Source organism: Pteropus vampyrus, unplaced genomic scaffold (genome assembly GCF_000151845.1).
Source record: "Pteropus vampyrus isolate Shadow unplaced genomic scaffold, Pvam_2.0 Scaffold89, whole genome shotgun sequence".
In the NCBI taxonomy this organism is placed as follows: Eukaryota; Metazoa; Chordata; class Mammalia; order Chiroptera; family Pteropodidae; genus Pteropus; species Pteropus vampyrus.
Genome location: NW_011888870.1, coordinates 4,878,764 through 4,896,395, shown reverse-complemented (window position 1 = coordinate 4,896,395; position 17,632 = coordinate 4,878,764). Strand labels below are relative to the sequence as shown.

At 43.3% G+C, this 17,632-nt stretch overlaps 1 protein-coding gene across 1 annotated transcript in view; it reads left to right on the top strand.

Annotated features, from left to right (window-relative positions):
• Positions 1-17,632, top strand: part of SORCS3 (sortilin related VPS10 domain containing receptor 3) — a 540,518-nt gene that overhangs the window by 156,728 nt on the left and 366,158 nt on the right. Inside the window, exon 2 of the mRNA XM_011363775.1 lies at positions 16,254-16,321. Coding sequence (XP_011362077.1) covers positions 16,254-16,321 — 68 coding nt within the window. The remainder of the gene's footprint in view (positions 1-16,253; positions 16,322-17,632) is intronic.

Genomic DNA, 17,632 nt, shown 5'->3' with positions numbered 1-17,632 from the left:
CCTCCTCCTCCTCCTCCCTTTAACATTTCTTGTAATGCTGGTTTGTTGGTAATGGACTCCTTTAGCTTTTTTTGTCTGGGAAGCTTTTCATCTGTCGTTCTATTCTAAGTGACAACTTTACTGGGTAGAGGAATCTTGGTTGTAGGTCCTTGCTTTTCATCACTGAATATTTCATGCCAGCTCTTTCTGGCTTGCAGAGTTTCTGTAGAGAAATTACCTGTCAGTCTGATGGGAGCTCCCTTGTAGGTAACTCATGGCTTTTCTCCTGCTGCTTGTAAGATTTCCTCTGTTTAAGCTTTGGCATTTTAATTATGATGTGTCTTGGTGTGGGTCTCTTTGGGTTCATCTTGTTTGAGACTCTCTGTGCTTCCTGGGGTTGTATATCTATTTCCTTTGCCAGGTTGGGGAAGTTTTCTATCATTATTTCTTCAAATAGGTTTTCAATCCCTTGGTCTCTCTCTTCTCTTTCTGGTATCCTTATGATGCAAATGTTGGTACACTTGATGTTGTCATTGAGGCCCCTTAAACTAACCTCATTTTTTTGGATTCTTTTTTCTTTTTGTTGTTTTGATAGGGTGTTTTCTGCTACCTTATCTTCCAAATGGCTGATTCGATCCTCTACTTCATCTAATCTGCTATGAGTCCTCCTAATGTATTCTTCATTTCAGTATCATAGTCTTCATTTGTGATTGGTTCTTTTTATGTTTTCTGTCTCTTTGTTAATGAGTTCATCTACTCTTCCCCTAAGTTCATTGAGCATCCTTACAATCAGTGTTTTGAACTCTGCATCTGGTAGATTGCTTGTCTCTATTTCGTTTGGTTCTTTTTCTGGAGCTTTGTTTTTTGTTCTTTCATTTGGAACTTGTTTCTTTGTCTCCCCATTTTGGCTGCCTACTTGTGTTTATTTCTATGTATTAGGTAGAGCTGTTGTGTCTCCTGGTCTTAGTAGAGTGACTTTATGTAGTAGGTGTCCTATGGGGCCCAGTGATTCAGTCTCCCTGGTCACCTGAGCTGGGTGCTCCAGGTGTGTGTCCCTTTTGCAGGTTGTGTATATCCTACTATTGTAGTTGAGCCTTGCTTTCTGTTTGCATGTCAATGGGAAGGATCGACTCTCAGGCTGATTGGTTGTGAGGACTGGCCAGTGACTACAATGGAGAAGCTGTCATGCAGGGGCTGACCCTACAGAGCAAGATTCGCTTTAGTAGGGCTCTGCGGCCTGTTGAGTCTGCCCTTTGGGTGTGTTGTTTGTGGAGGCAGCTGGGTGGTGCTCTGGATTGTTCTGAATTGGCCCCTGGGCCTCCTAGGAGGGGTCCAGCCACAAGCTTATTTCAACTGCTTCCTGTGCTCTGCCCCGGGGCCACCTGGCAGGAGCCACAAAGGGATCTGCAGATGGCCCCCACCTGTGCTGGGCTTGGAGGTGCTTCAAGAAGCTAAGCTGCAAACCAAGTCCAGCCGCCACTAGTTCTGGGCTTGGAGCTGCTTAGCAAGAGGTAGGAGCACACAGATGTTGCCTGTTTAGGGTTTGTGAACCTTTGAGAGATTTTAGGGAAGTCTTCAGCATTAGCCAAGACAGGTTGTTTGTTGTTTATATGCAAAAGCCACTGGAGGTGGCTTTGGTGAGCTTGCAAGTTGGGCGGAACAGGGTCTCAGGGAATCACCAGTGCAGGGTGAACAGGGTTAGCCAGGTTGATGGAGATTCAGATATGGTGGCACCTGGGTCTACATGCTGGGAGCAGGGAAGGCTCAACAAAGAGACAATGGATTCTACCAGCACTTCTGTCTGGGAGAAAACTGCCCCTCCAGCTCTCACCGTGAAGCTAGACTATTCAGTTCCTCCCTATAGATCCCTGGTGCTCCTCGAGCCACTGCCCCAACACTGGAGCTCAGAGTGAGCAATCCCGTCAGCGAGTAAGTCCCTGTGTGGGCCCTTTAAAAGGAGCATCTAGGACTCTTACAGCCATTTGTCTCACAAACTCTGCTGGTTTTCACAACTTGAAGCTTTGGGGATTTCTCTTTCCAGCACTGGTGCTCCAGACTGGGGAGCCCGATGTGAAGTTGGGACCCCTCACTCCTTTGGGGGGACCTCTGCAGCTGAAATATCTCTCCCGATTCTCAACCTCCACATGCAGGTGTGGGACCAGGCCATTTCGCACCTCCACCTTTTCTACTAGACTTGATGTGGCTTCTTCTGTATGTCTTTGGCTGTAGGACTTCAGTTTAGCTATAGTGCAGGCGATTCTCAATGATAGTTGTTCTATAGGTTAGTTGTAATTTTGATGTGGTCGTGAGAGGAGGCAAGTACAGTGTTTACCTACTCTGCTATCTTGATTTGAGCCCTTGGTTTTCATCTTCATTGAACCATCCTTCATACTCTGGACAGTTTCGTTTCTAAAACACGTGCTGGTGAATCATTCACCTGCTTAAGCACGTTAGACATCTTCGTGATATTTACTGAGTAGAGTAAAAACTCTTTAACCTGGTGTGGCAGACAGAGTAGCGGCCTCCCAAAGATGTCCATGTCTTGATCCTTCTTTGACTATGTCAGGTTACGTGGTTGAGGGGAAATAAATAAAGGGATTATCCAGAGTTATCTGGCTGTTCCCAGTGTCATCAGAAGGATCCTTAAATGGGGAAGATGGAGGCAGAAGAATCAGTCATGCAATGTGAGAAAGACTTGACCAGCTACTGCTGGCTTTGAAGATGGATGGCGGCAATCAGGCAAAGAATAGGTACAGCCTTGAGAAGCTGGAAAAGGCAAGAAAATGGATTCTCCCCTAGAGCCTCCAGAAGGAAGGTAGGAACATAGCCAGCTGACACCTTGATTTTAGCCATTGACACTTATTTGGGCTTCTAATCCCCCAAACTGTAAGATAACACATTTGTATTATTTTCAACTACTATATTTGTAGTAACCTATTACAGCAACAATAGGAAATTGACAAAGTTGACATTTAAAACCATCATTATCTGGCCCCATTCTGAGTCTCCATCTTCTCTATGCACCTGAAGCTTTAGCCTCAGCAAACCAGCCTCTGCTACTGGAATATGTCAGGTAACTTCAGCCCAATTGTGTGGGTTTTTTTTTTTTTTTTTATGTTGCTTCCTTAGCCTAAAGAGCCCTTTGCCTTCTTCACTTACTATGAGCCAGATCAAATATCACCTTATGTAAAAATTCTCATGTAGGGTAATCCTTTCCTTTATCCCAGTTAGGAAATCACTTTTTTTTTTTTTTTTTTTTACCATGTCAACTTTGCAAGGTTACTGTGAAACTCACATGAGACAATAGGTGGAATGTCTCCAGCCAGTCTCGTGTAAGTCAGACCAATTCTGACTTTCACTAAATATAGTTGTACAAATGTATATCTCTCTTGTTGCCCTGAAAGGGCCTTAGGTTAGAAACTTTGTGTCTCTTATCCCTCCATCCTCCACAGTATTTAGCATAGTGTGTTGCAATAGAGAGACTTTGTATTGATTTGTAGGGTTGAATAGGAGATATGTTGTGATAAATGCCAGATTATAGATTGAGTGATAGGTCATCTGCTTCACCCTTGTGTCTGGGGGATCTGGGATGGGCTGGATACTGCCCCAGGTGCTGAAGGTATAGGAACAAATAAGACAGGTGTTTTTGCCCTGAGGCATCTTACAATCTAGTCAAATCCCTCCTTTTGTTTCATTTAAAGCAGTTCAGGCTGGAAGCTATTTCCAATCTGGAGAATTGCCAATCCCCAGAAAACCCACTGGGGTTAGAAGCTAAAATGGCCTGCCTGAGAGCTCTTTCAGCACCTGAGACACAAGAGGGAATGATGCCCCTGACAGGAGCGGCAGAAGGAAGGGGAGTATGTATTTCTGTAGACGGGAGCAGCAGAGACAGACCCTGAAATGTAATGAGACAAGTGGGTAGAATCACACACCAGGAAAAATGAACTTGATGGACCTGTGATCTTCCCATTGCTCAGGCTGTCAATGCATGTCCACACAAAGCAAACATCAGCACTCAGGGAATGCTCTGGGCTTTTATCTCTACGTCAGTGAGAGGCCTGGAGAGGTAGCTCTTTATTTTGTGAGCTTCAAGTTGTCATCACTAAAGAAGTGGCATACTCTCTCTTAGAGACATTGCATTTTCCTACTCGGGTGGCAAATGACTTGGCTTGATCAGAGACTGGGGATGGAAGCGACCTAATATATATGTTGAGGGCTCACTATGTACCTGGTAGAAGATATCTTTTATCTAATCCTCGCAATACAGTGAAGGGAAAGACATTGGCTTCATTTTCCAGAGGGGGACACTGAGTGTCCACAGGGTAAGCGCCTTGCCTAAGGTCACATGAGAGTAAGTGACAAAGCCTGGATTCTACACCAAGACTTAAGGCTTTTGCTCTTTTTCAACTGATTGCTTATGTTTCCTCTGTGTTGATGATTATCTCTGAGAGCGTCACTCTAGTGGCTTTGGAGCCATCATTTCATCTTTCATCTGCTCACATCTCTTTCTGCCTTTGGCCTCCTCCTCACAGTGGAGGTTGGATAGAAGGAGTGATAGGAAGGTAGGAGATCAGACCTCTAATTACTGGTACACCTTTGGAGCTAATTAACCCTAGTTCTGATCAGCTGTCATCATGGCATAGACATTGGTGGGGAATTCTGGGGTCATTTGGTCCTGACCCTGTTACTGAATTTGAGTGCTACCTAATCATTTCCAAAAGATGGCTATCTCTCTCATTTTCAAAGTCCCTTAGGGAATGAGAGCGAATGGATTTTTAATTCATTTTTAATGTCTCGTTACACAAAACCAGAACAAACTCCCCACTATTCAAAAGCCATTTTTCACAAGCTCCTTGTTTCAACACTGCATTTCCATTTCCTTGATCTGTCACTTGCCTTATACAGTACCAAATTCTGCAAAGTACTTTCTAAACAATGGCCCTGTTTTAAATAAGGATGACTCATGCTTATTAATTACTGTATCTCTTATTCCTTCCTTGGATCACGCAGAAATAGGCAAACCTGTGTTTGGGCGCTGGTTCCTACCTCTCCCTAGCCGCATGACCTGGGCAGTTTCCTCATCTTGACAATGTGGGTGGTGCAGAGGTGCTCAGTATATATTAGTGTCCCCACCTCTGCCCTTTCTATATTTGTTCTTCTCTTATCTAAACTACTCTCTCTACTCAATAAAGTCTTGCTTTTGTATGTGGATCCAGTGTTTTTTTAAACCTACATTTCATCAAGTGTTGGTATATACCTTTGTCCTCTCTAGAAGTCCCTAGAGAATACAAGCTCTTTAAAACTTAACACAGTCATATTTTAGAAGGTCGCTTTTACCAACTTCCCTCCCTGTCCTTGTGTCCTCTTACTCTCTTACCTGCTTGTAGACAGATATTCTAGAAGTCGTTTCAAAAGCCACTTTGAATTCTCCCTTCCGTAGAGACTCGGCAGTCCAGCTCATTAAGAGACGACCTTGAAGAAGTTTACAAAATACTCCACAAAGAAGTGGGCTACCCCACCCCCATCTCTTGTATCTCGCTTACACCTCTCATTCTCTAATGAGGGCATCACCCCAGCTCAGACTCATCTTCTCCTCCTTCGAATGCCTATGGCACCACTTTCAAGTCAATAAATGTGTTGTACTTCTGTTGGTTAATAGGTACCATGTTAAGGGAGAGAATAATAATACTCTTGTAATATAATAATGAGAAAAATAAGGTGTTTGTACTGAAGGAGCACATCGATTAATCGTGGAGGTACATATGCAAATAGAAAATTATAATATAATCTGGTGGGTAGTGTTATTAGAAATATGTACATGTTAGGGGAATATAAATTAGGGAGGAATCAGTTCTTTCTTGGAGGACAGGTGAGAGAGACATCAGAATGTTGATGATCTTTGAGGTGGACCTTGCGGAATGAAAAGGAGATCCTTAGGTGGAGAATGGGAGAAGGGCTCTCAGAAGAGAGAAGAGAGCTTGTGCTAAGGTAATGGGAGTATGGAACAGGGAGAAAAATTGGTATTCCGGTGTGGCTGGGGTTTAGATGTCATTTTTGGGAAGCGGCTCTAGAAGAGGGTTAAAATGTCAATTGGGGCCAGGTCGAGAAAGATCTGTCATGCCATGATGAGGAATTTGGAGTTGATCTTAAAGGCAGCGTGAAGCCACTAGAGGTTATTTGGCAGTAGGTAACACAATTCAGCTTCTGCTTTAGAAAAGTCATTCGGGTGTAAGAATGGAAGAGGGATGAAGATCAGAAATTCAGTGAGCGAACTAGTTATTTTGAAGGCCTTTACAGTCATCTAGTAGCTATATCCAATGGTCCATTTGAAATCTTTCTTGTACATGAACTGTCAGTAGCTTTTCACACAGCTGAGAATTCCTTCCTTCTTGAAACTTTTTTTTTTTTTACTTGGCTTCCAGAACCCTCTCCTGGGTTTCCTCTAATCTCATAGACCATTTTGTGTCAGTGCGGGTCTCCGACTCTAGGTATTTCTAAAAGAAGACATTGAATACAAGAATAGATTACAAGAGTCCTGTAAAGGCTGGAAAGGCAAAACTGTTACACCCCTGCACAGAAGAGAAAAAAAATAGTACAAGAAGTCAAGGATTTCCGTTACCCAGATTCCTGCTATGTATTCTGAGCTCCATAAGCAGGAACCCAAGAGCCTGCACTTCCTGTCACTGAGACCCAGCATGCTGTTGCTACCAGCTGCTCTGTTGCTGCTGTTGTGTTGTCACCAGAAAACACACATGTAAAGAGAGTAGCTTTTCCTTTTTTCACTGGTCCTCATGACTACCATCCCCCTCGAATCGGCAGAATCAAATTAGAAGCCAGATAGATGACAGGTGAGTCTTAGAAATATAATTCTCAGAGTTCTGGTTACCTCCAATACATAGGCAAGAAAGTGGGCCAAGAGTAAATAAACATAACAATCACCCTTTTAGCTGCTATGGGAATTCATTTCTATCCCTTATTCATAAGTAACCCCTTCTTTTTCTGTTGGTGAAGCAGTCAGTTCAATGGAACAGGTGTTTTGTGTGCTGGTGACAACGTCCTCCCTGGGAACCAAGATTTCTCTATCGACAGTGCCAAAAGTTGTGGGGAGATGAAGAAAATATTATATGATGGCTTATTGGGTATTCTAAGCTCTTTGCTTCTTTTCCCCACTTTCGCCTTTGCGTTTCAGACCTTTATATTTTGATCACATACTGGTCAAATCCACATCCTGGAGGACAGCACCACAACCTCAGAGTGTTGGCTCCAGGCTAGTCCTGTCATTGAGTCTTTGACAATCCATTCAACCATGGTATCAGGTCATCTGCTTCTGGGTGTCGAAGTTTGTGGTAAGACCAGTGAATTCCGTGGACATGCCCATTACTGCACTTCATTTGCTGTGAAATGAGCTCCTTTGTTAGAAGTAATGTTGTGTGGGATACCGTGACAGTGAATAAGGCATTCTGAAATTGAAAGATTTTGATTCTAGCATAATCACTGCAGGCAGAGAAAGCAATTCCAATGAGAAGAAATTGCTCCTCTATGTCATGGGAGGGGTGAAACATAACCAATCTGCCACTAGGTACCATAGCGGGGTCTCAGCATTGTTTTCTGATGTTGGCAGTTGAAAACTCAGCAGTGATAATATCTGCATCAGCCTTGGTGAAGGAAGTCCATGCTAAGTCTAGGCAAAGCCTCTGTCTCTGCTGCAGTGACCGCTTTACACAGGAGCCCACAGAGCAAACACAGGGGGAGCTGGGGAAAGAGGCTTAAAGACTTTACAGAAGGCCATCTTATCTTTCGATTATTGAAAATCTCTTCTGTAGTAAATACCATTTGGTGAGCTTTCACACGGGGCACAAATGTCCACTGAGCCAATATTGAAAGGTCCAAACACAAACTGGCTTTTCTCCTTCAGTTTTCTGGTCTCCAAATGCTGAAATGCCGCAGCTTTCTATCCTCATGTCTCTACTCTGTGCACACTTCATCTCTCGATGATCTATTCTAGTCTCATGTCTTTAAATATCGTCTAATCACTGACAACTTCTGAACTGATATTTCTATCCTAGACTCTTTTCTCTGAACTCCAGACTCATTTATCCAGCTGACCATTTGACTTCTCCATGTGAATTCTCTTGGGCTCCTCAAACTCAATATCCAATGCTAAGCTTGTAATCTTTACTCTAAACTGCCATCTCCTAAAGTCTTCATTTTATATAATGGCAACTCTGTACCTCCAATTGACTAAACCCAAACTCTGAGGGTTATTCTTGACTATTTTCTTTTATTCACACCCTATATCCAATTTGTCAGCAACTCTTATTGGCTCTGCCTTCAATTATTTTCACATCACATCCCTTTTCCTGTCCACTGCTGTCGCTCTGGTCTAACCCATACCATGATTCACTTGGATGATTAAAACAAGATCCCAATTTACTTTTGTCCTTGTACTGCCTTTCTTACTACAGCAACCAGAGTGATCCTATGAAAACTTAAGTCCTCTGTTAAAATCCTCCAGCAGCTTCCCATCTCGCTCAACGAGAGCCAGAGTCCTTACATGGTTCACAAGTTCCAGCCAGATCAAAGTCTCCCAGTATCTCCCCGCCCTCATCACCTTTTACTCTCTCTCAGCTCCAGCCTCATTGGCCTTCTTACTGTTTCTTGAATATGCCAGGCACACTCCTACCTCAGGATATTTGCATTCGCTGCTTCCTCTGCTGGTAATATTTATTACCTAGATAGCCACATGCCTTAATCCCTTCACCTCACTCAGGGTTTTGCATGAGTGTCAGTTTTTTTTTTTTTTTGACTTTCCTGGGCTGCTTCTTTACTGCTGCAGCCTACTTACCCCTGACCGCTTCTGCATATTCGCACTTACTCTTCTCCTTCTGTTCATGTTTTTTCTCCCATAGCACTCGCCACCATCTGACTACTATGTCATTTACCTACTTATTTGTTTGTTTATCTCCCCTGCAGAAATGTAAACTTTATGAGGGCAAAGAAGCTGGTTCATTTTCTTCACTGTTGAATCCAAAGCACTTGGCAAACAGGAAGCATTCCATACACATTTGGTTAGTGAGTGAATGAAAAAGTTATGAGGACCTGAAATTGGATGATACAGTGGACAGCCACACATTACAGAAGACTTAGAATTTATCTTGCTGAGTGTGGGATGAGGAATCAAGGGTCATGCTGAGGTTTTATCTTGAGCCACAGAGTTTATGATAATGTCCTTTAAAAAGCCTGAAAAGGGGACAAAAGTTTTGTGAAAGTCTCTGCATCATATATGACAAACTTGGTATCTCTTGTACTATTTCCTTGTCCTTTCAACTGGATTGTAAACTCGTGATGGGCAGGGAGCACTGTCTATATTATTCTGAATATGGCACACACCTACCACAGTTCTGGATACCCAGTTGTGCCTGCACAGTCTCGTACTGGAGATCGGTTGGGCTGTGGACTACAAATGTTGAATTTCTGTTCCTTGGGTACATCTCTCGGAGATGGAAGGAGGACCCTGGATTCAGACTCTGCTGAGACTAAAGGACGTACTCCTGTAGACCATCTCCAAGGAGTATGTAAAGCATCTTTACTATGTTACCATTGTCAGCTGCTTTGGTAAAGAAAGCCACTGTCCCTATTCCAATCGGCTGGAAACAACGAACTATCAGTTAAGGGCCAGAATGAGGTGGTAGGAGGTGGGGGAGGGGAAACTGGAGGGGCACGTACAGAGAACCCCATGATTTAAAGGCACCAATATTTCAGGAAGGTTTAATGAACTAAAGTAATTTTCCTTCAGAGTAAAATTTTACAGGCATTAAAGGTCCTCACTTCACTGAATGTGCTCACGGGCGAGAGCATCCTAGTGATTTATGAATGTGCAGATTATGCATTATCCTTTCAGAGGACAGGATTCCCCTGCGGCCTCCTGCCTTCCTTCTGAAGCTGAGTTCAGGAGCCGGGTGAACACTCTGGGTCCGATTTGCAGCCTCCTGTATTGCCATTGGAGTCTAGAATGGATGGATATTTTTTAAAAAGGAGCTTAGCAACTCTCAAATCTGAATTCCCCCTTTCCCTCTCACCAAATAAGGATTACATAGAACCCTTGTCTCCTGAAGAATAATTATCATACTAATAACTCATATTTGCATAGAACAGCTTATAAAACAGGTCAGCTTCCCTTATTTTATTTGAATCAACAACCTTGGGAGGCTGGCAGGGGGAAGTGTGTCATTATCCCCATTTTAGGAAATTGGAGCAAATTCTGAAAACGTAAATAAATTGCTCAGGCTCGCACAGTCACATATGGTAAGACTGAGTTTAGAGCTCAGCCCCCTCATTGCAAGCACTCTGTTCTTTCCATGCTGCCACACAAGCCCCATCCAGAAGGCAAACAGCTGGACCCAAGGGGATAAGTGAATTTAGACATGGGAAATTTAGAAGGAGTCTCAGGTGGAATAGGGACCGAATCTTCTTTCTCTGCAGTTCAGAGTGCGGATACATCTTCTTGCTCAGGAAGTGGGTGAGAAGAGTATAGCTCCCTTACTCCCAAATATCACTCACCCCAACCTTGCCAGCGACTTGGACTTTTTTGTTCAAATATAGATAATCCTGGAAGGCGGGTTAAGGAAGACTGTACATTTCACAAGGACAGAAATCATTTCTCTTTTGCTTACTTTGTCACCAAGAATCTTATGCTCCAGAAAAATGAAAGATAGAAGGGAAAATGAGAAATAAAGACAATAGGTATCGGCATTGTATGTGTCTATAGATCAAGGAGTTAACTGAAGGCTGGCTTGAGCATCTGGCAGCGGGAGACACTAGATGCCTGTGAACAAGAAAATTCGGGATGGATGGTGAACAAAAACAGCACCAATTTATTTTTTAAGAGGCCAGCCATGTCCCTTTTTGTTCCCTTATTATATGTTCATTATTAAATATAGTCCCTTAATATATAGTAATCATATATTATATATATATATATACACACACTATATATACATAGTTAAGTCTCATAATATTATCCCTCATTGTCACCACCTTCTTCCTTTTTATAAAACTTTTTATCAGCCCATAGTTGACCACAAACAAGGTCAGCTTCCTCTGTCCTTCCTGTGTCGAGCCATTGTCCTTTGTGCCTTCCTTCCTACCGTGGCGTAGTCTGACTGTGTCTCCAAGTTGAAAAAAGGGAAAAGGAAAAGAGAAGGAAAGGAAGGAAGGAAGGAAGAAAGAGGGAGGGAGGGAGGGAGGGAGGGAGGGAGGGAGGGAGGGTGAGTTGGTTCCATATATCCATATTCTTACTGTGCTTTAAGTCCCAGATCATGTAATCTCTCCTTCATGAAGACTGCTGATCCCATTTTCTGGACTTAATTGCTTCTTCTTTTGAACTCTTATAGCACATTATCTGTACCTCTTTCATATAGTTATCATCTCATCCCTTCTTTTTTTTTAATTTTTGTCATACATTTATAATTCATTTGATGGACCTTGTACAGTACTTACCATATGTCCGGAGCTGTGTTGGGTACTGGGGAAGCAGAGTTGAATGAGATCTGATTTATGACCTCAAAGAGGTCACAATCTAACAGACAAGATAAATATATGAAGAAGTCACATTAACCCAATGTGTTAAAAGCTATATGAGATGTGTGAACAGTGTTATTTCAGAGAAGATGTCAGATGGCAATTTTAGGTTATGCGTGTGAATATATGTATAGATGTGCATATATGTGTCTATGTATATAAATTTTTATAAATGTATATGAGCTTTCCCAGCTATGTTTACATATACGCTCACATATATATTGAGGGATTTCTCTTACTACTTTATGTGTATCTACATGTGTATAGCTTATATTAAGAGAAAATGCTATTTACTCATGAATTATTCTAATTTTTATTTCTCCTGCTGTCTAAAATCTCTCTAGGATTGTAGCCAATTAGGTCAAAAAGATACTTATTTGACAAAGCTCACTGACAAACCTGGATCTCCCAACAATTTGTCTACTCCTTTTCTTATTACACATCTCTGTTTCCTATTTTTTTCCTCCAAGAACAAAGAAATCAGACATTATCTTCACCCTTGGGCTTTGAGCTCTGGATTCCTCCCTGATTGCTTGTTGGAGTTTATCAGGTACCTTGCTAATTCTCGTAAGCGATGCTCAGTCACTACTCGTGGGCTCCACGAATGAGTGATAAACTATTTGAGGCCAAGTTTTTCTTCCCTGTCTTCTTACTCATTGCCTTGCACACAGAGAGCTCAGAGAAACATTTGCTGAACGGAAGAGCATTGCATTAGAGAGGAATAGCATGGTTGAGTTACATAGTCCTGGCTGGGATGCTGGCTCTGTTCCTTGCTAATTCTGCACCTTGGGGGCAACTTGCTGAGCTCTTAGGACTCAGGTTCCTCATCTGTAAAATGGGGATATTTCATAACACTTGCTCAGTCTCAAAGTTTGTTGTGGGGCTTGAGAAGCATCCAGCATAGTATTTAGCACATTGTGAGGATGTAATTAATGTTTTCTCCCTGCTTTTTGTTCTTTGAATTTGAGTGTTCACTCTCCTCTGGGGGCCCCTGGTGGAGGCGAGTCAAGTCAGGTTTTGTTTTGGGTCTTCTACTCTTCTTGCCCTCCACGTCCTTCCACTGGTGATTCCAGAGGCACGTGTACACCTTCGCTTTCCATCTTGAGTACTCGCCCAGCAGCCTGGGGCTTGTTAGGTGGGTTTACTGCATGTGCTTTTTAGCTTTCTTTCCCTTGTGATTGCATCTTACCTGGTAACCTTTGGAAAGCTCTGAATGGTGAGAGAACCCAGGGGTGGGCAGGCTTTCTTTAGGTCTTGGTTTTGTTTGCTTGGCACAGAAGGTCCTAAGGCTAAAGGTCAAATGATCAGCTCTTCATAGGTCTGTTATTGCCCTTCTGTGGTGGCTTCAGGGGAAAGGAAGCTTCTAGTCCCCAATTCTCAGTGTTGGGACCTTTCCTCTGGGGAATGTGGGGGTGACTTTGCTGAAATGTCCTCCCGTACTCTCCTACTGCCTTGCCTACTTTCTTTGTTAGATTAAACCTAATTTAAAGGAATAGATGCTTTTCTAGGTTGGGATCTCAGCAAGGTAGAAGGATGGTGTCATTTCAGCACAGAATTAGAAGAGGAATCATGGTATGATGAAGTATTTCTCAGATTGTGGTCCTCTAATCACTGGTTTCTCGATACTGCCCAGGACTCACTAAGTCAAACTCGCTGGGAGCGGGGCCAGGGAATCTGACTTTTAGGCTCCAGTCTTACTCATGGAGTAGGAAGAACAGTGCCCTGAGAATCTGGTCAAGATCACACATTATTGGGACTTTAACTTGAGTCATTTCCTCTCTCTGTGCCTCAATTTCCTCACCTATAAAATGAGGGTGATAGACTAGATTAATACCATCCCCTTCTGAAGACTGATTTACCACTCAGACACCATTATGTTTCATTGACTTAAAAATGATTATTTTTAGGAGACTTTGATGTGCTGGGTCTATCTGCTAGGGAGAAAGAAGTAGAAAACATGAACCCTTCCTCAAGTTGTTCAGAATCTAGTTGAGAAGTTAACTTGTGTGACATCCCAACACCATCAAGATAGTGTTTAATTAAGAAGCAAATTATATAATTTTGTTTTAAGCTCGACTAGACTTCAAAGAGGAATAACTCTGATGGCTGGCATAGTCCTGGGAGGCTGCCTGAAGAAAGTGGGTTTCGAGCTGTTTCTTGAACAAGAGGCAGGCATGCACAGGTGGGCAAAGGCAATGATACAATTGTACAGCATGAAAGAAAGAAAGCAGAGATGTGAGAATGGGTTTGAATTATTTGCAGCACCTTGAGAAACTCGGATTGCTGAAAAAAGGGATAGTTTCTTGAAAACTGGGGAAAAATGGTTGGAGGAGCCAGACTGTGGAGCGCCTTACATACCAGGCTAAGGAGTCGGGGTTTCATCCTCAGGCGAGGGAGCCAGTAAAGATTTTTAACCAAGAAAGTGCATGAATTGAGAGGCAGAATTGAAAGTATATACCGTGAAGGCAGAAATAATATTAATAAAGGTTTGGAAGGGTTTGTCTGTCTGGATCCTCTAAGAAGCAAACATCAAGATGAGATGAGAGGCACAAGAAACATATTAGAGACAGACGAGCTGGGGGGAGGAAAGGAAAGAGAGTGGTTCAAGCACTGGGTAAGTAGGCTGATAGAATGAGAATGACTCTGGGTTCTTAGAAGGATTTTCCAGACCCAGTTATCTGTTAGAAGCTCTAGTAATTAAGTGGGACTCTTACGGCCAAGATCCTTCTTCTCTTTGTATGGATTTTGCACTTTTGGAGATTGTTTGATGTCCCTGCAGGCTGGATGTTGGGAGGAAATGAAATGTTCTGACTTGTGTCTGTAGAGCTCTAGATGGGTGTGCTGACCTATTCCTAGAAGAGCATAGTTTTGAGTCTGTACAGAATTCGAGATGGCTTGCATATAGCCACCTTTGCTTTTGTGTACTGACTGTGAGAATGACTGTGAGAATGACTTTGCAGATGAAAGAAAGTGAAACAAAGAGAAGTCTATTGTATGCAAGTATGTGTGTGTTTATTAATTCAACAAAACAAATTATCTGGCACATTGCCAGATATTTGGTTGGGGGGAGGATATGGCTAAGTCCCTTCCCTTTATTAGGCCCTGAATGTAATAAATGAGGAAACTTACCGTGAATGGGAGAGGCAAGGATCACTGGGTAACTGTGGGGAGCAATTCTTTGCGTGGAATACACACTCCTTGCTGTTGTGCTATGCTAATAGGACAGGTGGTTTGGTAGATTTTACTATTCTGCAAATATCACGCCATTGATGTCTTTCTTGGCTTCACTCTTTCTTGCCAATGCATCATCTTCATCACAGGATGCAATCAGAGAGGAAACCTATGAGTCCTCTAGTAATAGCCCTGCAGAAAAGCTGAATGTCCCAAACCAACCTTGCCCTGGACTCTCTTTGACCTATAATGAGTCACATCCTTGGTTCTAATTCTTTTCTTAGTTTACATAAAAGAAATGGAAATAGAGCTGACCGACCTCATGGGGTGCTAGATGAGAATAAATATCAAAGGGAGTGTTTTGTCGTCAGTTAAATGCCATAAAAATGTTCAATATAATGGCTGATTATTTTTCTTTAATCTTAAATGGATGCCTGGAATTGGGAAAGCCCCATCTTGGTAGCAGAAATTCATTATCTTGGAAAGAGTTTAATGACTGTGGTGCAAATGAACTGGAGGAAGTTAAATTGTGGAATGGGAAGGAGCTGAGAAAAGTGAAATGAGTTGTGCATTAAATTTAGATAAACACAATTATGTGTAACTGGATTATCACGCGTGCAGGCTGACGCTGTATATTAGGCACCTGCATTTTGATTAAAATCGATTCAGGTGCATGTGCTTAGCATCCTTGTAGGTATGGAGTTTGCCTAAGCTGTGTCCAGGCACATGAGGGGCAGGCAGGGAGATGTCTGATATCTGAGTCTCTAGCTGGAGAATTTTAAAGGGCATGGGACTAGAGTGACCAGCCCAAGACCATTTCAACAAACTGCTAACAGGCAGCTCCAGTTCTCTGACAGGTACGACTTCCTCTGGGCTTCATGATTTCAGCTAGAGTTAGGAAAGTGGTCCTGGAGTCCAGTGCAGTCCAATGACCTGTTAACTCCTTGGAGGGGACAGATGCTGCCTGGTAGATGGCAGGTGGCATCAGAGGATGTTGGGGACTGGGTTTGCCTGCCATTCAAGTATTTGCGGCTGCTGAGGCGCTAGTAAATGAAACACAAAGTCTCTTTGAACTGCTCTGTAGACAGAATCAGGCCCACTTCCTTCTTCCCGTTTTAGCCCAAGTCTGGAAGTTCGAGTTATCTCCAGATCAAAAATAAGCCTATCCTCTGATCTCCGGGTGGCCATGCTAGAGAACAGAGCCAGCCGGCCCGTGCCTGACTGTGAAGGACAGATACGGAGAAACAGCTGTAGATACCCAGTTAATTCCTGGTGGCGTGTTTTATTTCAAATGCAAAGCATCTTTGGGATTAAAATAAATGCTACCAGTTACAGGGCCACATTAAATTAATATGTTTTCCTCTTGCTTGATCCTATAATACCCCTCAACTCAATGGATGACTACTAAGCCCTCCTCTGGGTGATTTGAGATGCACTGTATATTGTTACACAAACTAAAGTAAGCTTCCTTTTTTCCTCTCTTTCATTCCTCTCCTCTGCCCTCCTCCTTATCCCCCTCACAGGTTATACTTATCCTGACGAAGCTGTACGACTTCAACCTGGGGAGCGTGACTGAGAGTTCACTTTGGAGGTAAGTGGATTAGAGATTCTTAAGGAGCTACTCGGCTTGGCTCGCATGAGAAATGCCAGCTAAGCAGCTGGGAGGCCTGTTTTGGGAGGGAGCAGAAGATGGCGCTCTTCCTGGAAGCCCTCTTTAATGCCCCAGGTGGGACCAACGACCTGGACCTGTGAATTCCCTTAAAGCTCTGCTTATCTCTCTTGGGGCGTTGTCACATCTTCTCCTTGGCAGTGTTGGTACTTCTGCATTCCTGACCAATGAGCAAGGGTCTGGTTGGAGGGATCAGGGCAGCACGCCTGACCCAAGGGGAGCCGCTGTAGGAGGGACTGTTTTCAGTCCTTTGTGTCTGTAAGATGCTGTCGTTTTTGAGAAGCCGGTACTTGTGAGAACAGAGCCATGTAGGAATCAGGCCTGTGTGATGACTTTCATGGGTTTCGTGGTCTCTAGCTTCCTCCATAAAGTAATATGAAAAAACGTATTTTATGAATGCATTAGCATAAAGACAAATGTATTAAAACATTTTTTCAGCCTACAATTTTTTTTTTTGTTTTGGTTTTGACTTAAGAAATGAAAGCATCTGTGCCTCGGGCACTGTGCCCATTGTGTGCTGGATAAGTCAGCCCTGGCGGGACGCTGGGGCATGCTGGGCGGGGAGAAGATGGATGCAGGTGTTTTTGGTTTTGACTTAAGAAATGAAAGCATCTGTGCCTTGGGCACTGTGCCCATTGTGTGCTGGATAAGTCAGCCCTGGCGGGACGCTGGGGCATGCTGGGCGGGGAGAAGATGGATGCAGGTGGGTTAAGTCATGAATGAAGCCAAGAACCTAGGAGTTTCCTTGGAGAGGGAACACCTGCACTTACCCTTTCATCTACCTCCTCACACCTGTATGCACACTCAGGTTCACAGCCCCACTGCCTACAGTCACACAGGACTATAGCAAGTTTCATCAGCCACAGCGAGATGATGCTTCATGCTCCATGCTTATTTTCTTCATGAGACGCAAGAGAGCGGTGTATCTATCCCACTTGCTTTGTCATTTGTAAACACTGGAGAGGATGCTGTCACAAAAGGCCATTCTCTTGGCTGCACCATCATCCCAGAGCCCTTTCCTGAGGGTTTCCTGGATCCTTGAGCAGAGGGCTCCAGGACATGAGTATCTGTGTACCTTGCTTCCTCTTAATCTGACTTGTTTGTTTGCAGAGAACTAGCTGGGGTCTCTCTCTCCCAGGAAGAGGCAGAAGTCACAGCATCTATTAAATATTTAGAGGTTAATTGCTCATATCGACTGTGGCCTGCTTCCATTTGCACAGGATGTCCAAAACC